This window comes from Pogona vitticeps, chromosome 5 (genome assembly GCF_051106095.1).
Source record: "Pogona vitticeps strain Pit_001003342236 chromosome 5, PviZW2.1, whole genome shotgun sequence".
In the NCBI taxonomy this organism is placed as follows: domain Eukaryota; kingdom Metazoa; phylum Chordata; class Lepidosauria; order Squamata; family Agamidae; genus Pogona; species Pogona vitticeps.
The window spans coordinates 144,369,337-144,389,959 of NC_135787.1; the positions used below are offsets into that span (position 1 = coordinate 144,369,337).

General features: G+C 44.0%; 1 protein-coding gene across 3 annotated transcripts in view; it reads left to right on the forward strand.

Moving 5' to 3' along the window:
- The first annotated feature begins 406 nt into the window (after positions 1 to 406).
- Positions 407 to 20,623, forward strand: part of DYRK2 (dual specificity tyrosine phosphorylation regulated kinase 2) — a 30,141-nt gene continuing 9,924 nt past the window's right edge. Inside the window, exons 1-2 of one of the 3 annotated variants that reach the window (XM_073000397.2) lie at positions 408 to 979; positions 2,042 to 2,190. In XM_073000397.2, the coding sequence (XP_072856498.2) occupies positions 907 to 979; positions 2,042 to 2,190 (222 nt within the window). In that variant the 5' untranslated portion in view covers positions 408 to 906. Of the gene's footprint in view, positions 980 to 1,291; positions 1,315 to 2,041; positions 2,191 to 20,623 lie in introns of those variants that run through there. The other 2 variants (XM_020786010.3, XM_073000398.2) reach the window with 2 other exon arrangements.

Consider the following 20,623-nt stretch of genomic DNA (forward strand, 5'->3'; position numbering starts at 1 on the left):
CTTCACCGAGGCTGATCCCCACCCACCCGCTTCTTGGTGAGCGGATGGGCCACTGCGCCCCCCCCCCCTCGCCACGTTCGGGACAGCTGCACAGCCCCACGAGAGAAAGAGGCGAGCCGGGAAGGGAGGGGAAGGCGAGGAAAGCCGGGCGGGTGGGCTGAAGCCTCGGCCGGACCGGGGGGGGGGAATACAGACTCCCCGAGGCGGCTTTCAGCGGAGCTGTCCGGGGAGTGTGTGTGTGTGTGTGTGTGTGTGTGTGGAAAGCGAAAGTGTGGCGGCGGAAGAGGTTCCGCTACGGCGCTGGAAAAGGGGGGGGCGGGAGCGGAGGAGGAGAAAAGGGGGCCGAGGGGAGGGGCCTGGGTGGCCCCCCTCGGGCTGGAGGGCGGTCCGTCTGTCTGTCGCCGGGCGTTCCTGTCTCTCGGAGCGGGCGGGGGGGGACGGAGGGGGAGAGCCGAGAGGGAAGGGCCGAGGCGGCCCCGCTTCCTCCGCCCTTGTTGCCGCACACGACCGACTCGGCTCGGGAATCCTGGACCCTGGCGGGGTGATGTGTTTGGGGCGGGGGGCGGCGGCGGCGCTCTCGCTGCTGCTGCTGCCGCCGCCTCTGGTGCCGCCGGAGAAGGAAGACGAGGACAAGGAAGAAGAAGGAGGAGGAGAAGCGGCGGCGGCGGCGGCGGCGGTGAGGGCCGGCGGTGGCTGCCGTCCGGCGGGCCCGGGCTTGGGGAGACGGATGCCGCGGAGGAGTGCGCGCCTGGGTGGGAAAGCAGTGACTGCCGCGGCTGCTTGCAAGAAGACGGCGGGAGCCGCGGCGAGGAGAGGCTGGGCCGGCGGAGCGGCGGCGGCGGCGAAGATCGGGAGGAGGCGCGGCAGCCTTGAAATGTATTCCCTTCTACCTCCTCACCAGCGGCCATGTTAACCACCAGGAAACCTTCTGCCAGTGCTGCTGGGGCCGGAGGAGCCGCGTCGGCGGCTTGCCCAGCTGGTAAGGAGCAAAAGGCTTGGCAGCAGGAATGAACCGATTGACCTCCTAACACCCCCCTCCCTTTTCCCTGGACGCCCCCCATCCTCCTCCCCCCCCCGGTAAAACCACGGGAGAGAGAGCCCTAAGCTCTGAACTTGTGATTGAAACCCAGCCTTCCCCCTTCTTACGCCGCCGGTCCCCAAAATCCCCACTTTCGCCCGGAGATCTGCCCGCTCCGTTTTGCCACGAAGGGCTGCCGCCGCCGCCGCCGCCGCCGCCGCCGCCCCAGCTTGGCCTGGAGTCCCTCGGGCTTCTCGCCGTGACCGCGGTTCGGTTCGCCCAGCCGGCAAGTTTGGGTAAATCTGACAAGTGTGGAGAGCGCTTCGTGGCCTTGTTTTGTTTCACGAAGAAAAGGGCGACCTTGGCGTCGCCGTGGTGGGGAAAGCGAGGAGGGCGCTCACGTCTTCTCGCTCGATTCCGAATTGGACCCCGGAGTGGTAGCGGGAGTGCGCGGAGGCGGGCGGGCGATGGGTCGGGGGGGGGGGCTTCTTGATCTCTCTTCCCTGGAGGCCGCCGAGGCGAGGTGCCGCAAAGGGGATTGCAGGAGGGAAGCCCCCCTCCCCTCGCGGCCAGACAGAAGGTGCAGCGGCGGGCGAACGAGGGGGGGGGAGGAGGGAAGCCGAGCAATGCGTGCCGCGCAAATCCAGTTTGGTTTCTCACTTATGCTTCTAATGGTTGTGGGTTAATCATGGATGAAAGGTTTAACTGGGTTAACGAGCGGCGGCCTCCGTCCTGATTAGCTCTCTAGCTACGCACCGGCGGCAGGCAACGCGGCGAGCGGGAGCCCGGCCTGCGCTCCGGTGTGCCACGTTTCTGATCAGCTCGGAATGGTCCCTCAGACCATATTGCGATGGCAGCCGGAGGCAGACGATGTGGGGCGCTGGGAGGGAGGAGGCGGCGGCGGCTACTTCGGCCCCCTTTTCCACTTCCTCCATCACTTTCTCCTCCCTTTGAACCGAAGCCTGCTGGATCCGGAGCGCGTCTCGGTGGCTCTCAGACCCCCTCTTCTCCCTTCCTCCGCAGGCGGCCGTGGTGGAGGGGGCGAGGGGGCTCGCCAGTTCCAGTCTTCCCCGGGGATCGGCGCCAGAGGGGCCTCCCGGACGGGCGCAGGGACCGGGCCGCCGTCCCCCATCGCTTTGCCGCCGCTCAAGCCCAGCAGCGCCGCCCACACGGTGAGACCTTCACAGAGTCCAAGGATGGGGGCGGGTGAGGGGGGGGAGACGGGACGGGACGGCGGTCAATGGATGAATTTATGATTTGGGAAGCTATGTAGAGCCGGTCAAGCCTTCTTATCCCTCCTCCCCCTATTCTCCATTCTCAAAATACAATGTCAGCTTCTCATAAGCCCACCCCCCCCCCAAGAACACCAGCCTCCCCCACTTGCTCCTCCTCTAACCTCCTCCTCTGGCTTGGTATTAATAGCAATACATGTGCAAGCTAGAGTCAGGCTGCTAGCCAGCCTGTCTGAGTGGGATGTGTGAATGAACTTTGGAAGGCCACCGGCTGGCTATGGAAGAGCCCTCTTAATTATCCCCGGCATGTCTCAACACGTCTTGGGCCTGTTCCCCATCTGGTTTCAACAGGTATCGGAGGGGACACACACCGGGAGGGGAAAACATTGTTTGGAGCCCTGGAATGTTCTGTGCCAGTTTAGAAATCAAAGGTTTTTTGAGGTGGAGGGGGTGGGAAGTGCATTAAGGTCAAGCTCACCTGTGCTGTTTAATGGGTGGTAGAGCCCCCCCTCTCTCTGTGTATATGTGTGTGTGTGCTATTGCCATTTTCCCCAGTGAAAGCAGGACCTTTGCCAGGGTGGCGGGCTGGTCAAAAGTGCTGTTTCCCCCTGCTCTGCCCCAGACACAGATGTCTTATGTGAGAGAGAGTTCAGGTTGCTTTTCTGTGAGGCTAGTTCATGATATATGGGCCAATGTGGAACTGAAACAAGATGAGGTGAAGAATGGGCCGCTCTGCAGAATGAATGGAAGAGAACCTAGTGCAGTGGCGTGAAAGGGTAATGTTCCTGAATCTGGTCTTGCCATTCTGGTGTGTGCCTTGCTTTCTCTTAATAAAGGAAGTTCATCCTGCAGTGCAATCTGTGCAGTATGGTTTGGGGAATGCTTCCGAAATAGGAACAGCATTGAAGATGTGGTTGGTCACTTTGCGGTGACACCCTCTCCCCACCTGCTTTAGATTGCGAACCTGGTTGGCTTTTAGTTATCCTGCCATCTTGGATCAATGACCCTTTTCCAGCAGCGCGGGGGACTGTAAGTAGGTTGGGAAGGGATCCTGTGGTTATTAAACTCAGTTTAACTAAGGAAACAGGTGTTAGCCAGTGGCCTTATTCCAAGGGATGTGATTTCTCACATAATCTTCCATTTGTTGCTAATCGGCTACATGAAACTCCTCAAGCACAATGATCTATCTAGGGCGAGTGGAGAAAGACATCTGAATGTACAGCTAGGTGGACGGTGAAGGCCTCTCATGGATCGGTAGCATTTAATCTTAGGTTTAAGCCTGAATATTGGCATCTGTGCTTAAAGAAAGTAATCTTGTATGTTTCTTAAAAACAGCATTTGCATTTCCAGGAATGCACATGAATCAAGTTTGATAATGCATCAGCTCAAAGTTGGAAAGTGGTTATTAGTGGCAGTGTTTAATTTCTTATATTTCAAAATGTGAACATGCAGAAATGCAGATATTGATAACAGCAGGTTATAAACTATGAATATGCTCACACATGGGCTGCATTAATTTAGAACTGGTTACAGGCTGAACTATTCCCAGTCCATATCAGTTTTGGGAGGTAGAAATGGCTGCTGGCCATTACATGTAGTTAACACATAAATTATTATTTTTTTAAAAAAATGTAATTCTAAAAGGAAGCTCTTCTGTCTTTTTAAGCTGTGGGTAACTTATGTAGTCTGTATTCAGATTTCTACCATCATTTGGCCCTTATATCGACATAGCTTAGAAAAGTTACTTTCTTGGACTACACATCCTAGAATCCCTATGTCCCTATGTTGTCCTGGCCAGTGCCATGCAGCTTGTGGATTCTGGGTGTTATAGTCCAAAAAGGATTTTTTTTTTTTTGCTGGCTCTGACAGATCTTTGTTTTGTTTTTGTCAGTGAGAGTTTGAAGTTAGAAACAGGAGATTTCTCAAATGCTTTTGTGATCTCACATGAGGAAGTGCTGTGTAAAAGAAGCTTGGGCTTGTATTCTGTATTTATGGCAACCTGTGTTGCTAAGCAGATGGCTGGCTGAGTATTACACTTGGAGCTTTCTCCAGGCTAATATGGCTTCATTCCATCCTCCATCTCTGTTACTCTTCAACTCCAACTGCCTAAACCACTGAGTATCTCTCATCGTATTTGAAGTTCCACCATTCTCCTAATTTTTCTTTCTTTTTTCTTGCTTGCCTTTTTAAAACTTCCTATACTTTTTGTCAGATCAACCTTCCCTCCCCCCCCCCCCGCGAAGTATAGTCAACTGTTGGACAGAACCCTGCATTTGACATCTGGGGTTCAGAACCCTGTTCACCCATTAAAAAAAAACACCAATGTGGTCCTTGGCAAGTCTTTCTTGGTCTCAGTCCCATGGACTGAAATGGAAATTTATTGCCATTTGGATGTTGCTAATAAAATAGTTCATAAATTGTGTAGGAACTTTGTGAGACACATTCCCAATTTCATTTGCTCTTGTCTGCATTGCTGATGGCATATCCTCCCAGCTCTTTTTTGCTATCATTCAGCACATTGAGGGAAATAATATTTTCCTTTGTCTGGTATTGTTTTTATTATTATCTTTTTAAAAAACAGAGCAAGATCTTCTTCTACTCTTGCAAGTATTGCAAACATTACTTTTTTTTACTATTGAGATGTATTTCTTTATACATCCCTTGTTCTGTACTGTTTTCGGTAACTTTGGGGCAATTTATTTTCTCCTGCATACCTCCCTGAGAGCCTTTCCTCCTGTACAAAGCAAGTGTGCTATATTTCTTTATCACTGAACCTGGCATTTCTCTCCCTTTTCAGACTTCAGCTGGTTGATGTGTTATGGCCACATTGAATGCAAGTTGTGCCATTTTGCTGGTCGTAACTCTTGCACTGAAAAGCTCCTGATCTACTTAGTGAAATGTTGCACCCTTGAACAATTTATGAAAAGATCACAACCCCTGTGTGTAGTTATATAAAAGGATCCCTAAGTGATTGCTTTAAGTCATGGAATGTTTCTCAATGTACCTGCTTAGTTTGGCGATATCCATATGATGATGGACATTTTCTCACAAAAAGGGGAGGGGGGCTGCAGAGGGGGTGGGAACCTCCCAGACTGAACTCTGTTGTAGTTTTTTTAACGAACTCTGTCCAAATCAAAAGATCTGCTTCACATCTAGAAAAACAATGCAGAATTATAAAGCAGATTTTCCATACTTGTCATCCCCAGATATTGTTGGACTGTCACTCCCATCATCCTTAGCCATTGTACATGCTGGTTGTGGCTCATGGGATTTAATACCCAAGAGCAGCTGGGCATCATAGGCTGTGGTGGAATGCTTCCCTCCTGAATCTGATGTGAGAAGTAGACAGTTATTCTGCTTCTGTCTTTTCATTATGTAATGGTGTTATGAGGTGTTTATAATTTTCAAATTGTCGCATGGTGGAAGCCCCATTTAAACCACTGATGGTGTGCAAGCCGCATCAAAGCAAAAAGCAAAAGCGTGCTGCTTATATACTGCCCCATAGCGCTTCAAGCACTCTCCGGGCGGTTTACAATTTAATTATGCAGGCTACACATTGCCCCCCCAGCAAGCTGGGTACTCATTTTACCAACCTCGGAAGGATAGAAGGCTGAGTCAACCTTGAGCCGGCTACCTGGGATTTGAACCCCAGGTCGTGAGCACAGTTTTAGCTGCAGTACAGCAGTTTAACCACTGTGCCACGAGGTTCTTCTTTGTGAAATGCACATGTGTCGTGAACAAGGATGCATGCCAGCTGGTAGTTGTAACTAGCAAAATGTTCTCATAGTATTCTGTTCCTGGTCACAGCTAGAGTAGACCTGTTGACCCAGTAGAGTTTACATAGCTGTCGACTTGCCATTCAGCAGTTGAGTCACTGAATCCACTCTGCTCTAGCTGAGGCTGAAAAGAAGACAGCAGGCAAGGTCACCTATTAGAAGGCTGATGATTCAGTTCTGTTCATGCTCATTTCAAAGGCCCATTGAGGAAAATGAGCCTTGTTTGCAAATAAACAGGCAGACAATTAGTCTGTGACAGTTACCTAAAACGTTTACAGGTGAGTTAATGGACAAAATAATATTTCTTCCTCTAAAATAGAAAGTCGGTGTTCCATTGAACAGTTAGAGCCATAAATATTCATAATCTGAGCACTGAAAACATTGCAAGGCTTGGGTGACTGAAGGTTGTAAATAAGGAGTAGGTAGTTTTCTTACAATACCCAGTGTGATGTAGTGGACATAGTGATGGACTAGGACTCAGGAGGCCTGGGTATGAGTTCCTGCTTAGCCATGGAAACTGACTGGGGGGAGTGGACCTGATAAAACCACTGCTTAAATCTCTCACTGACCTTGAAAGCCCTATTAGGGCTGCTATAAGTCAGTTCTGACTTGAAGGCACACCACCATCACCACCACCACCACCACAACAACAACATCTTCATACGGGCTAATGACATTCCTGACATAAGCTTTCTATCTGCTGTTTGTCAGTTACATGCTTTAGAAAGTCCACAGTAGGTAATAAGTGGGACAGGCAATGGTATGTTGCAGTGTTGTATATTCCTGTTCAGTGTTCCAGTCCACTAGCCATGCCCTTTTCCAAGATGCTTTGATCCGTTCCTCATCCCACCCCTTCTTTTTTCATTCCAACAGTTAGTCAGCATTCTATGGCCACTGAGAACACATAGTCCTCACTGGGTTGTCTGAAAGGCAAAGTCTTCAGTCCTCTCCTTTAAAATTTTTCCTTCATTTCTTGCAAGAGGTTAATATAAACCTTGGGTTCCCCAAGCAATATCGCTGCTTTGGCTACATAATCTAAACCTAATTTATGCCTCTTGGAAAGAAGAGGGATGGTGCATTACTTATTGCCGGTTATAGTGCTTAGCCTTAAAATTCAGCTGTTTCCCCCTATCTCTCTGTTGCACAGACCTTAAGTCAGTTGTTTGTTATATGGGTATGATTCAAAAGATTTATACTGAGACTTCGATATTTTTGTCTGTATTAAATCAAATCAGTTCTACTGAATACAGTAGTACATTGTAATAAATGTAGCATGCAGTTCAGTAAATTGCATTGACTTCTTTTTGAATCTTTTTTAAAAAGTGGGATGTTTACTATTAAATGCATTTGCGAAGGCTTTCATGGCTGGGATCTAATGGTTGTTGTGGGTTTTTCGGGCTCTTTGGCCGTGTTCTGAAGGTTGTTCTTCCTAACATTTCGCCAGTTTCTGTGGCCGGCATCTTCAGAGGACAGCACTCTGCTCTGGTCTGAAGATGCTGTCCTCTGAAGATGCTGGCCACAGAGACTGGCGAAACGTTAGGAAGAACAACCTTCAGAACACGGCCAAAGAGCCCGAAAGACCCACAACAACCTTTACTATTAAAGTCTTGATTAAGGAAAAAAATAAAAAAAAATTCCCTTGGCTTAGTCACTTGGTTTTTTAAAATATCTTCTGCTGCTTTTATATGAAAATGTTCCCAGGATTGGCAGAAGTAGTCCTGTTGGACAGATGCAACCACTGTGTGAAAAGGAAACCTTTGGGCATATACTTGAGATCACTTAGTGCATCTTACTTGTCTGTTTAAACAGAACCGCAAAGAGCAGCCATGGTGCTAGTGGTGGTGATAGATACAGATTTAGGTGTAGATACAGATTTAAGGGACGTGGTGGCGCTGTGGGCTAAACTGCAGAAGCCTGTGCTGCAGGGTTAGAAGACCAGCAGTCGTAAGATTGAATCCACGCGACGGAGTGAGTGCCCGTTGCTTGTCCCAGCTCCTGTCAGCCTAGCGGTTCGGAAGCATACAAATGCGAGTAGATAAATAGGGACCACCCTCGGTGGGAAGGTAACACCGTTCCGTGTCTAAGTCGCACTGGCCATGTGACCACGGAAGATTGTCTTCGGACAAAATGCTGGCTCTATGGCTTGGAAATGGGGATGACCAGCGCCCCCTAGAGTCGAACACGACTGGACAAAAATTGTCAAGGGGAACCTTTACCTTTACCTTTACAGATTTAGGTGTGGATGGCAGGGTTGGTGGAATCAGACTTCTCTTTGTGGAGATGGTTCCCCTCTTTTCCATGTTAGCCTCTCTGGTCCTGCTCCCAGAAGCTACAGGGAGCCAGAAGATCCTGGTAACTAGGGTAGGGTGTTGTGTAAGAAGATGGATGGGAAGAGTGGGCCATCCAGAGAAGTTTGTTCAGGAGATGAGGCTGAGGAGCCTGACGCCGAGGGAAGCCCGGAAGGAAAAAAACAAGAAACCGTACCTTCTCGGTGGTGGCTCCTCGCCTCTGGAACAATCTGCCTCTGGAGATTTGCGCGGCCCCCTCGCTGGGTATCTTTAAAAATCAACTAAAAATGTGGATGTTTTGGCAGGCCTTCCCCTCCAGCTAATTCATGATGCTTTCCTTTCCTATCTTTTCCTATTGTTCGCCCTCCATCTTGTCGAATTTGTTTATTATGTAATAATCCTTTTTATATTTACCCATGTATTTTATGTTGTAAGCCGCCTAGAGTGGTCGTAATTGACCATAAGCGGGATATAAATAAAATAAATAAATAAAATAAAAAAGAAATAAAATAAGTTTGGACTCCATTCACAGAAGGAATAGTATTCGGCACTTGGAATAAAAATATTGAGGTTTGGAGCTGTCATGTGGAAGAAGAGTCAAGAAAATCTGCTTCCCCAGCCCTGCTGGACCCACCTAAATCAGGATCCAGTTTGTCTTCATTCCCTCCTACCAGAAGCCAAAGTGGGAGAATTTGAGAGTTTGGTTTAAAAAGAGAAGAGAAATACTGTTAACAGCAAAGATGAAACTGATGAATGGAGGGAACTAATTGGGATATCCTCTTCCCTGGGTATGGAAAGGAGCGGGACATTGAGGATGGGATCTGAAGGAGAGAACTGTAAACCATCTAGAAAGTTTGAAAGAACTGTTCTTCTCAGAATGTCTCAGGTATAATCCTGATCTAGCTATATCTTTTATTTCCATTGCCTCTCAAGCAAATTCTCCAGAAAAGCTGTCTTTACAAAAGTGTATGTGGAAAGATCAGGATATCACCTTTTGTCTCTGTATGCTGTAATTCCTTGAATGGAATCAGGAATATGTGACCCTTCAGAGGTTGTTGAATCGTGGTTCCCATCACCAAGTGGGCATAGCCAGTAGTGAGGGATATTGAGAGTTCGGTGACATCAGAATAGCCACACATTGCCCATCCCTGTCCTAGAACATTGTGTTATTTGATGTACAAACGGATCAGTTCTCTTTTCCAAGTCAGCATCTTTATAGATTGATGGTTTTCTGTGATGCATTGGAAGTGTTATAAAAATTCAGCATCTTTGTTTTAATGGTATTTGGAGAAGAATATATATCAAAAGCAAATCAACAATTCAAATGGCAAAGCCTTTTCCATTTTCCTTGCCTTTGTTTTTATGATAAGGATAAATGCCATCTTCTGAGTAGGGTTTCTTGATTCTGTGAAGCTGCCTGTAATTCCAGTGACAAGCCGGGGATATAATTACAACTTCAAAAGCGTTGCAATTAATTACAATGCTGTTGTTCTGGGAAGAAAGAACAATATGGAATCAACAATGAGATGCACTTATTACAAAGGAGACTAAAGGCAAGAGAGGTAGGAAGAAAGCAAGGCAAGGAGTCAAAGACCAGAGATCTTTATTCTGTGGCCTTTTAAATAAATGATAGCAAAAAAAGTTGCTTTCATCCGCTTTCTGTATGTCCTGTTCCTCAGTACTAATACTCAAACATAGATTGAAAATGAAATAAATGGTCATGAAGCATGCTTTGCTGGATAGCCCACATGCTCTGTTACATGATGAGTACCACAGCTGCAACCAGCTGTCTTGAGTAAAGTATCTCCTACAATGGTTTTTCTGAGGCTGTGCTGTCACTTTCCCAGATGGGATCAGGGAAGAGTTACTGGATCAGACGAGTTTTCTAAACGGTAGCAGTGTTCAGCAAATATAACCACAAAAAAGTCAAAATATTGTGGCATTTTAAAGGGCAACAGATTTGTTTCAATATAAGCTTTTGTGAATAATAGCCCACTTCCTCAGATACAAGGAGTGCAAAATTTAGCTACAGATTTATATGCACGGTGTAGGTGATGGTGCACAGCAAACAAAGAAGGATATAGGCACATATAATTGTTAATCCAGGTAATGAACTGTGATAAGAACCACCAGAAAAGACAATAATACTAAGGAAAAGTTGAAGGCAGTAGGAAAAGAGGCAAACCTAACCTGAGATGGGTTGACTCAGTAAAGGAAGCTACAGTAAGACATGAGTAAGGTGTTAATGATAAAACCGTTCATGAATTCTTTGGGTCACCATAAATCTGAATTGGTTTAATGGCACATTATAACAGTAACTTTGCAACATATTGATTGCATAAGCATCATGACGGTAGATGGAATCATTAAGCAATATACAGTGTTTGACAGGGGAGAATATAGCTGTCTTTGAAGTTCAAAACACACTGTTTCAGGAAGTTCACACTGAAATAAATTTGTCGGTCCTTACGGTACCATAATACTTCTGTTTCCATTTTGCTCCAAGAGTCCCCCTTGTGAACATGGCCACTGGCCATGTTGGCTGGTGGATTCAGGGAATTGTAGCCCTCCCCCAAATAACTTTCCTAAACTCTGTGATTTGCACCTCATAGGTACTGAGACCCAAGTCCTCTTTTATAGTGTTTGATACTGCCGTAAAGTGTACTTAATGCCATGTGGGATGACTTCAGTAAGTGCAGGCACATTAAAACATGTTTGTACACATCCGTGCACACACAGAGAAAGCATTGTGGGGCTAAAGAGAAGAAAGAAAAGGAAACTCATAAATCTTCCTGGTATATAATTCTCCTGAGAAGAATGCCCTGTTTGAATGAAACTGTTCTGCATCAGATCAGAGAAATTGGATTGATCATGCCCAGGAGTACGTTGACATTTGCAAAATCATATTAAAGTTTCTGATGATGTTATACATTTTCTTTGGGGAATTCCCATGTAGTAAATAATTACAGCTTATCTGTTGTCTCGAGGGAATAGAAAAAGAACTGCTAATCTTGTATTATTGGTTTCTGGGCAGTGATGCTTTCTGTGGGAAATTTAGTTTATATAAAGTTATTTATTTATTTATTTATTTATTTATTTATTTATTTATTTATTTATTTATTTATTTATTTATTTGATTTTTACCCCACCCTTCTAGACAATGTCTACTCGGGGCGGCTTACATAGATAAAATCTCATCAATAGAAAATGTATAAAATCATTAAAAAATACAATTACATGGATAAAAACTCATCAATATAAACATGTATAAAATCATTAAAAATACAATTGCAATTATAACTATTAATTCCAAATTAGTGTTATTTTCTAGCTTGAGACTTTCAGCCTATTTTCCAAAGTGTTTTAGAAGCAGTTGATCTCCTGTAGAATGATCCGTCCCTCCGACCACCATGGTGGGAGGGAAGAAAAAATGGGGGGGGGGGTGAGCAGAGAGAAAGGGAGAAAGAGAGAAAGGAGAGCCCTGTGAGTTTTTGGTTCTGCCTCCACAAGAATTTGCCTGATTCACTGTTGATATTTGCCCCCAAGGAAGGGGACCCTTGAAAAAGCTTCCCCATCTCTGATATTTAGCATGTCTTTTCGAAACAGGTAAAATTGGGTAGGGTCCTTTGCATTTCAATTACCTTTTTAAAGAAAACTTTATTTTAACTACAACATAAAATACATAAATCAAAATACAACTGTGTTGCCCTCCACCCTGGTCAGGACCTCTTGCAGCGTCATTTCAATTTCCCAAAAAAAGAGACCAGGGAATACTGTTGTTGTTTAGTCATTAAGTTGTGTCCGACTCTTCGTGACCCCATGGACCAGAGCATGCCAGGCCCTCCTGTCTTCCACTGCCTCCCGGAGTTGGGGGTGGTGGTGGAAGGATAATATGACCCTTTTAAAAATGAATGTGCACAGTGAGACATTTTGCTAAGCTATAAAATTGCCCAAGGGGTGTGAGCGTATTGGTGCCAACTGAATAAAATTCACTTTTTCTCTAGGATTATTAGACTTTAATGTTAATGGGAAAGTTTACCACATGATACGTTTAGCTCACAGATACTTTGTTGCACATATGCCTTGGCTGTGGTGGAATAAATTAAAGTTTCATATATGAGATTGTAAACTGCATGAAGTTTACATATACATAGAGACATTTCTGTCTCCAAAGTGCATGGGCCAGAAGTTCTTTGGTGTATCCATACAGATGTGGGAGTGTGGGAGAGAAGTCCTGTTTTTAAAATAAAATAATATTTTATTTTGGAAATCAGCCTGGTTTATTGGCTGGCCTCGTTGCAGAGTTTCAGGAGAGGCCAGTGGGCCAGTCACGTAGACAGGCTATCTGGATAATCACCCGGCCTCAGAAACTCCAGCAGGGAGAACTCTTACCGACTAGCATGGGCAGATGGAGTTTCTCCAGAGAGAGACAGGAATGATTTACACCTCCCCCCCCCCTTCTAATCCTTTTGATCTGCTGCCTGATCTTCTCTAGCAGAGGAAGCTCATGGTCTAAATGTGTGTGGGGGGGTGGGGTTCCTGTGCACCTTTTTTGTTCTGTTTATGAACTGGTTGTGGCTAAAGGGGAGATCAAATCTCTGCCTTCTAGAAACAGGTAGTCCCAAACTACACAGGGGCTGTCACATCACTCTAGTAAAACCTTCTTCCATTGGAACCCTCTGTCACTGTATGTACCTCCCAGAAGGTAACTGATTATCTTTGTACTCCAGCCAGTCCTTTAAGCTTTAAAGATAGAAAAATGGACTCTTTTACTATAACCACTAAACATGATGGCTGTATGCTGTCTCCAAGATCCACTGAGGGACAGCAGTTGGATTTTGTCCTTGGATTCTGCTTCCAATATTGGCATCTAGCTGATCTCTGTAAGAGGTGAGATGCTGGACTAGGCAGGCCATGATCTAGCAGTGTTCTGGTGTAGAATACAGTAATGAAATTAAAAATGGCCTGTAAGGTCATCAAGTCTAACCCCCTGCGCAATGCAGGAATCCAAGTTAAAGCAAATCTGACAGATGGCTCCCTAATTTTGTCTTGAATGCCTACAGTGTTAGAGCACTCACCATCTCTCAAGGTTTCTTTTGTTTTTAGGAGGTCAGTACGTTAATGTGTGACCAGTTTTGAAATATTAACGCATTTTAAATGTGATTTATAATGTTTTGAACACCTGTCTGGATGGATTATTAACATTTCAGATAAATTAGGGAAAGAGAAACCCTTACAATTCATTTTATACTGTATTGCCACAATTTATTTCTTCCTGTTTTTCTGAATTAAGCTAGTAGATAGCTTAATTTATGTAGCTAGCTATCCAAATAAATAGCCGGCAGATATCTTAATTTGGACCTGAAAAATCATAACCTTATCCTAGTTTACCCATGGCACTGCTCTGTCAGTAAAACTGGTGTTGAAGACTGGACAGAAGATTGAACAGTTGTTAATGGGAGAGTATATCACTGTATACAGAAGTCTTCCCTCTTCTGTGAGATGCCTTCTTACAAGGGACAAAAGGGAAAGGTGGCAGGCTGTTTCAGTGCTTCACATGAAGTGAGCGGGGGGGGGGGAGCACCATCATTCTGCGAACTGCAATTCAACCAACCAATCAATCAATCATCTCATTTCAAAGGTTTTTTGTTTTCCACCAAGCTGCAACTTCTCATCCCAGCTGCCTCAGGTAGGAGCTCTCTAGCCGTAGGTGGGTGGAATGCATTGGTTGCCCATAGAAGAGGTAGCAGGAAAACCTTCTCCCATCAGCTGAACTAACTGTAGGGTCCAAGCCTACAGTTAAAGAAATGATTTTCAAACTCAGCATCAGAGAACCCAGAATTTCTCAGAAGCTCATTTAAGTAGGAATACATATTAACAGATTTTCCTGGAAGATATCAGACCTGTGGCAGTGTCCAGATTGACAGCTCCTAACATTATCAGTCAAAAGACACCGTACGGCTATTGTAGCTTCTGTCTCCTTAATAAGTTTGTTTGTGACGGTGGTGGTGGTAAGAAAAAAAGATGGAAGACCCACTAGGCTTTTGAATAGAAGATGATAGTATCTAGTCCCCTATAAAATTCTGTGTTTGAGGCAGGATGATGATAAGATGAGAGCTTCATTTGGTGGCATGAAGTCAACATTTGGTTGACTGCAGCAATGCAAAGCATCAAATGTACTTGAAGGAAGTAGACTGTATTCCAGAAAAAACACAGACTGAATAAAACTTCTTCAACTGAGAGGTGCCACAGGACTCCCTGCTTTTAGTAATATTGAGTTCTGATATGTAGAAACAGGTTTATTGCATGTGTTCTAGGGTCCACTCTTATTATTTGAAGTGTTGGTGTGGCTTCACAGTCCTGACCAATGCCCTAGAGTTTATCTGTAGAAAAATCGACATGAGAAGTCTGGACATACCTTCACAGAAGGGCACTATGTTTAAATTAAAACTGGTTGCAAGGTCAACCACATTTCTGTAATCTGCTTTCTCTGCTACAGAAACTGTACAGTATTTGGTTTTTTCATTGACGTAGGATATATTCAGTCCCAACTAATTCTGAAATAGACATAGTGGTAGATTTATGACTTATATTTTGACTTTTCCTTCAGTGAAGAAGTGAAACTGTCTAAACCATTTAGGCAGGTTCATTTTTAGCTCCTGGGGATCTACCTAGAGGCTCCTCTGTCTTGCTGGGGCTGTTGAACCAGCATGTAATTAGTGAGAATATTATCAACTTTCCCTTCCTTATTCATGTTTCTGAAAGTATGAGAAGCTGTTCTCTCTAACATGTTTTCAGAAAGTTTTGCACAGCTGTGTTGGACAGCCTTTCCCAAAACTAGAACTCTTCCACATCTTTTGAGAGTACAATCTCAGTTGGGTGTGTTGCTGAGGATGATGGGAGTTTTAGTACAAATACCTGGAAGGCACCATCTTGTCAAAGAATGGTGTGCAGAAGTGGGTGTTGAGCTCCTGCTGATCCTAGTGTACCTGTGAATATTTTTGTGCTTTTCTTTCTTTATAAATTTCCAAGCAGTACCCATAGTGGGGGAAGGAAATAGACTGTTCAGTTGCTCTCCAGAACTCTGAGGGTTGGAAATAACCAAGAAGTCTTGAATCCATTTCAGTTTCTATTTCTTGGTGCAAAGATGATGAAAAGGAAGAGAATATTGAGAGATAATGTGCTTTCCATCTCTTATCTCACACCACAATTTTTCTATCTCTTATCTCCCTCACTCCAAGGAGTACTTCACTCTGTGATGGGTTTTCAGGCAGAGATATAATCTGTATAATTGATTTTACATGGGAATCTATATAATGTAATTTTTTTAAAAAAATCTACAAGCTGCTGCAACATATGTAACACTTTTAAAAATTAGCAACATGGGGTATGTGTTGGAAGTGGACACTTTGTGGCTGTCCTCTCAGAGTGGAGCCAGTCTTTGACACGCTTATCTACAGACACCTGTATATAACACCTTGGCGATGGCTAAAGGTCTCCTCAGTGCCTGATTAAAATATATGGGGTGTAAAAGGTAAACAGTCAGCTGTGTAAGTGCTGATCTGGTTCCAGGAGTGGGATGGGGGCTTTCAACAGTGAGCTGCAGGAAATGTGGTTTGCTGGCTTTCACCTTAGTATACATCATGTTGTAGTTGGTGTAATTGGATTAATTGCAGTCAAATATCTATTTAAATCATCTGTGGCCCATAAATTAAGCTGTGCTGTGTAATCATTTTGAGGCAATGGACTCTTAAGCTCTTTCTCTGTGATTGGCAACCTGCTGTTTTTGCAGAGTTCCTGTATACAGCCATCTGCAGCATTGCATGGGGTTGGAGGCAGGGGCAGCTGAGGGCCATCCTGCTTCCTCTCCATCTCCTAAATACACACAGGCATCTGACTAGCTAAACAGGCCTTAAGCCAGTTAGATATTGTTGTAAAGCAAAACAGAGCTTGGTCTCATGTGGCACAACTTCCCCGACTGCAGACAAACAGTTGGTTCCATGCATGAGTTTTCTGACTCAGCCTGTTTCATTCAGCAACTTCTTGGACTTTAAATAGATCCTTATCTTTTATCTCCAATGATGTGACTAGAGATACCACCAGAAGCTTGTGGGATGGTTAGGGAATCCCCACAAACTAGATCTGGTTTGATGGACCAAAATTTCCCCATCTTTGCTGTACATCAGCAGGTTGGTATTTCACAGAAACTGAGTTTTAAAATTCATTCAGCTGGTGTTGGGAGCATAAGAACTCAGCTGGATCAGACCAAAGGCTTATCTAGCCTAACATTCTGTCCACTCAGTGATGAACCAGTTTCCTATGAAAGGAGAGGACCCTCTTATTCATGTACCCTATGAACTGATAGACTGAGCTTAATGCAGGCAGTATGCATCCATCATGAGGTTGAGGAGTGGCCATTGATAGTAAAGAGGGAATATAATAAGAGTAAATTCCATTGATAGTAAAGAGGGAATATAATAAGAGTAACTTATTTCCTCATGATAATACCAGGTATATTGATGGTAGGGTAGTTAAATTTGTCTAACCCACTGGTTCATCAAATCTGGGGCTTTGCATGTTCCTGGTTGTCCATAGCCAGCACAGCCTGTGGTTAGGTCTTCTGGGAATTATAGTCCAAGAACATCTGGCCCCCAAAATTTGAATACCCCTCACCATCTTCATTTCTGTCAGGTTACCCACAACAATTTTCATGCACATTAACTGAACCCCCATTTTAGTTTTTATCCTGCCCCTATGTCTCTGGGGGCAGAAAGTATTTTTAAAGTATTTATTATTAGCAGGGTATAGTTTAAGAAATAGTACAGAGGGGTGGGTGAGAAGGATAAAAGATGAATGGGAAAGACTCAGGAATGCTCCATTCCTTTTATTTCCAACAGATGCTTCTTTTGTGGAATTATTTGTAATTAGTTTGGTGGCAAAGATCACCACATGTGGGCATGTGAAAAGGAAAAGAGGAATTGGTGTGGGGGCCAGGATGTATGCGGTATGTTTGTATTCATGCAAGACAGAGCATGTGTATTCTTGGGTGAATCTCGTGGGCCAACATCAGTGTTGGGCAATTGTTCCAATACCAGACCATGGAAGGAGGAGGTTTTTGGGATTACTGTACAGTTCCCGGAATTACACAACCATCATCTTGCAGTATTAAAAGCACTGTTCCAATCTCTGCTTAAGACCATGCCCTGCTGTGATTGAATTTTGATTAACCTTAAATGTTATTGGCTTAATGGCAGCAAAGTAATATGTAATGTTACCATGGTAAAGTTCCTCTTGTTACCAGATCCAGCAGATATAATAGGTGCATAACAGTGAGTACATAGTAAAGTTCAGTTAATACAGATTAGCTATCTCATAATCATATTTGTAGCATCATTTGGTTTTTCTCTGTAGACAAATCTTCTGTTAATTAAGTTTGCAAGATGTTCTAAAAGAAGCAGGCTGAGCAAAGCGTATAACTTTGAGACTATATTTGCTTGTATTCATATGGTGATAAAGAATACACAGCTCAGAAATATCTGTGCCTGCATGTGATTATCATGGGATGGCTATGGTCTAACTGTTTCTTCCACACTATTTCTTCAAGAAACAGTTGTTTTTTTGGAAAAGTTTTTTTTTTTTTGGACTACAGATCCAGGGAGATGTGGTAAACACCTTTACCAGGATCATCGCAGTTGCAACTATGGTGTTTAGCTAATAAATCCATCAAACACCACCATGTCCGACTTACCTACCCTTAGTATGTTTAGTAGCTTCATTAATATATGTTTTACTTTCTCTATGTGCCCATGGGAAGTGTCAACTTGGGGGCGTCTACATGTAGAAAATTGGATGGCACCACCCTTTTGTGCTCAGAAGCAGGGTTTGGCAAGAGTGTACCTTTTCCCATACTATCAGTGCTTATTTGTCAGCAAATAAAGTGAGATTCTAATAGAGCCATCTAAATCTTTCTTCAGATACCTGGAAGGAGAAGATCTATTCTCTCTCTTTTTTTTTTCTGTAAGCAACTGTGATCCAGATTAAGGTGGGCTGAGGGCAGATGTATGAATCATCTTGTCTGGAGGCAGCTGAGTTGGATTTGTCTTGGTGTTCTGTAAGTCACCCTTGCTGTTCGGTATTTCATTGGCAATTTCTTTCACAGGGAGAAATTGTTGTCAGTGGCTATAAAATACCCTGTAATTAGTAAATTTATAACTTTTCCATCATCCACAGGACAAATAGAAATTCAGAAGGTGTAGCTGTTCTCATCATTGTAATTCTAGACTGGGGGGACATTCCACCTACCAAACTGCTGCCCTTGAAGCTGTTCAGATCACAGAGTTACTAACAAAGGGTGAACCTGAAAGTATTGTTGGCCTGCAGGTTGCATTAGCGTAGGCAGGGGTGAGTTGTAATGGGAGTTGCAGTCCAGCAGCTGGAGGCCTGAATGTTACCCACAAACAAGAAAAAAAAATACACATCACAGCTGGGAAGCAACTCTGAATTATCTGAGAACTTCTATTCAGTACTTTTGTAGAAAGATTTGAGCATGTTTTCAGTTCTTTGTTTAGGACCAGGCAGAGTTTGGAAAAGTCATATTTGGAAAACAGCTCCCAGGTTCCCCCAGCCATCAGGGTCTAAAAAGTAACTCCCAGGTTGTAGTATTTAGATGCTAATTAGATGCCACACACATTTTCTTTGTATCGGTAATGAACAAGTAATGAAAGAGGAAAATCAAAGAGATGTACTGTTCCAAATTCTAGAGTTGTATGAACTGTCCTTCTTATCTATTTCCTGCAGAAACAGTTCAAAGCAAGTGTTTGATAATTAGTGATTTACTTCCATATCACTGTTGTGATAATATTTTTCAGGATGACAACAAATCATAAAGCAGATAAGGTCAGCACAGTGTCAGTTTCAGCCTATTTTCCAGAAGCACAAAAAGCAGGAACATAAACAGAACCAGCAAATTGCTCTTAGTTCAATACAAAGTATCTGCTTATTGATTCTGACTTACTCCCAGAGAGCAGCTCCATAATAATCTTGCAGACAAACACATTCCCAGGAAACAGAGGTAACATAAATTTTAAAAATTGCTCTCCTTTCACATGCGTTCCCCAACACCTTTGCCATGGGAGGTGTTACCAAGAATTTGAATGAAAGGGATCTTTACAGACCAGAGTTTTGCAGCCCTTCATAAGGCCTGAGATTTGCTTTATGCCGTATTCTAAATTAGTAGAGGGGCATTTGTTCTCTGGCTATAGAATTTTCTTGTCTGGACCAAGGTTTTTTGGGGAAATACATTCTTGGATGTCAAGACTCAGATTTCCAAGCTGCTGTGGCCAGTGGCCATTGTAATGACCTTGGAGGACCTAGGATATATGAGGATTCTGGGTCCTATAGCCAAAAAAAGTAACTTTTCCAAGCTTGGCACTGGACTTGTTGAACCTATAACAATAAGCCCAGTATATGGTATGTCCATAGATTTCTAAGCCACCTACATATTTATTTTATTTATGTATTTATTAGATTTATATACCGCCCATCTAGAACATGTGAACATAGAGTCGTTGAGAACATGACTAGATAGTGAGCCTTGGATTTGAGAGAACTAGGTCAGCCAACCCACCTTTCTTTGTGTAGTTGTTCCAGATATAAGTTTCAATCCCAGTGAATGGTGAGGGGGTTTGCAGTCCAGCAACATCTGGAGGGCTGCATATTTCCCAGTCTTGTGATAGATCATATAGCCAAAGGGGGGAATGTGTGTCCCAAAAATAAAAATGAGACTTTAGCTTTCTGAACAGTTGGGCTCAGAAAGTGGTGCAATGTCTTTGGCACAAAAGAAGCATCTAAAATGGTATGAGCCCAAGAACCTCAAGACACTTGTATAGTCAGATGCATATACTTAACGTAATGTACATGTAATAATTGTCAGGTTGTAGCTGTTGGGGATGCTCTATATTCTTTGTGAGAAAATGTGCACAATAAAATGTTTGATTCTGTGCTTTGCTCAGTGATTTGAGCACCTTTAGAAACCTAACAAGTTTCTGCTCTACCGCCATAGTTCTTCAGCCCATGGGTGTACTTCTGAGATTCTTGCAGTTCAGATGTTCAAAATCATAAACTAATCCCTGGAAATCATGAGGTAAAAACAGAATAACATTTCCTTCTGGTTGCTGAGGCTTTCACCTATTTCCAACCCCTTGCTTCTGGAGACACTCGTTGAGAGGAAATAAAAAGTAGCTTGGAAAACCTGACAGTTGGCTGCAGTGTAACTCAGTTCTCAGCATGGTCCATTTTGTGACTATGCTT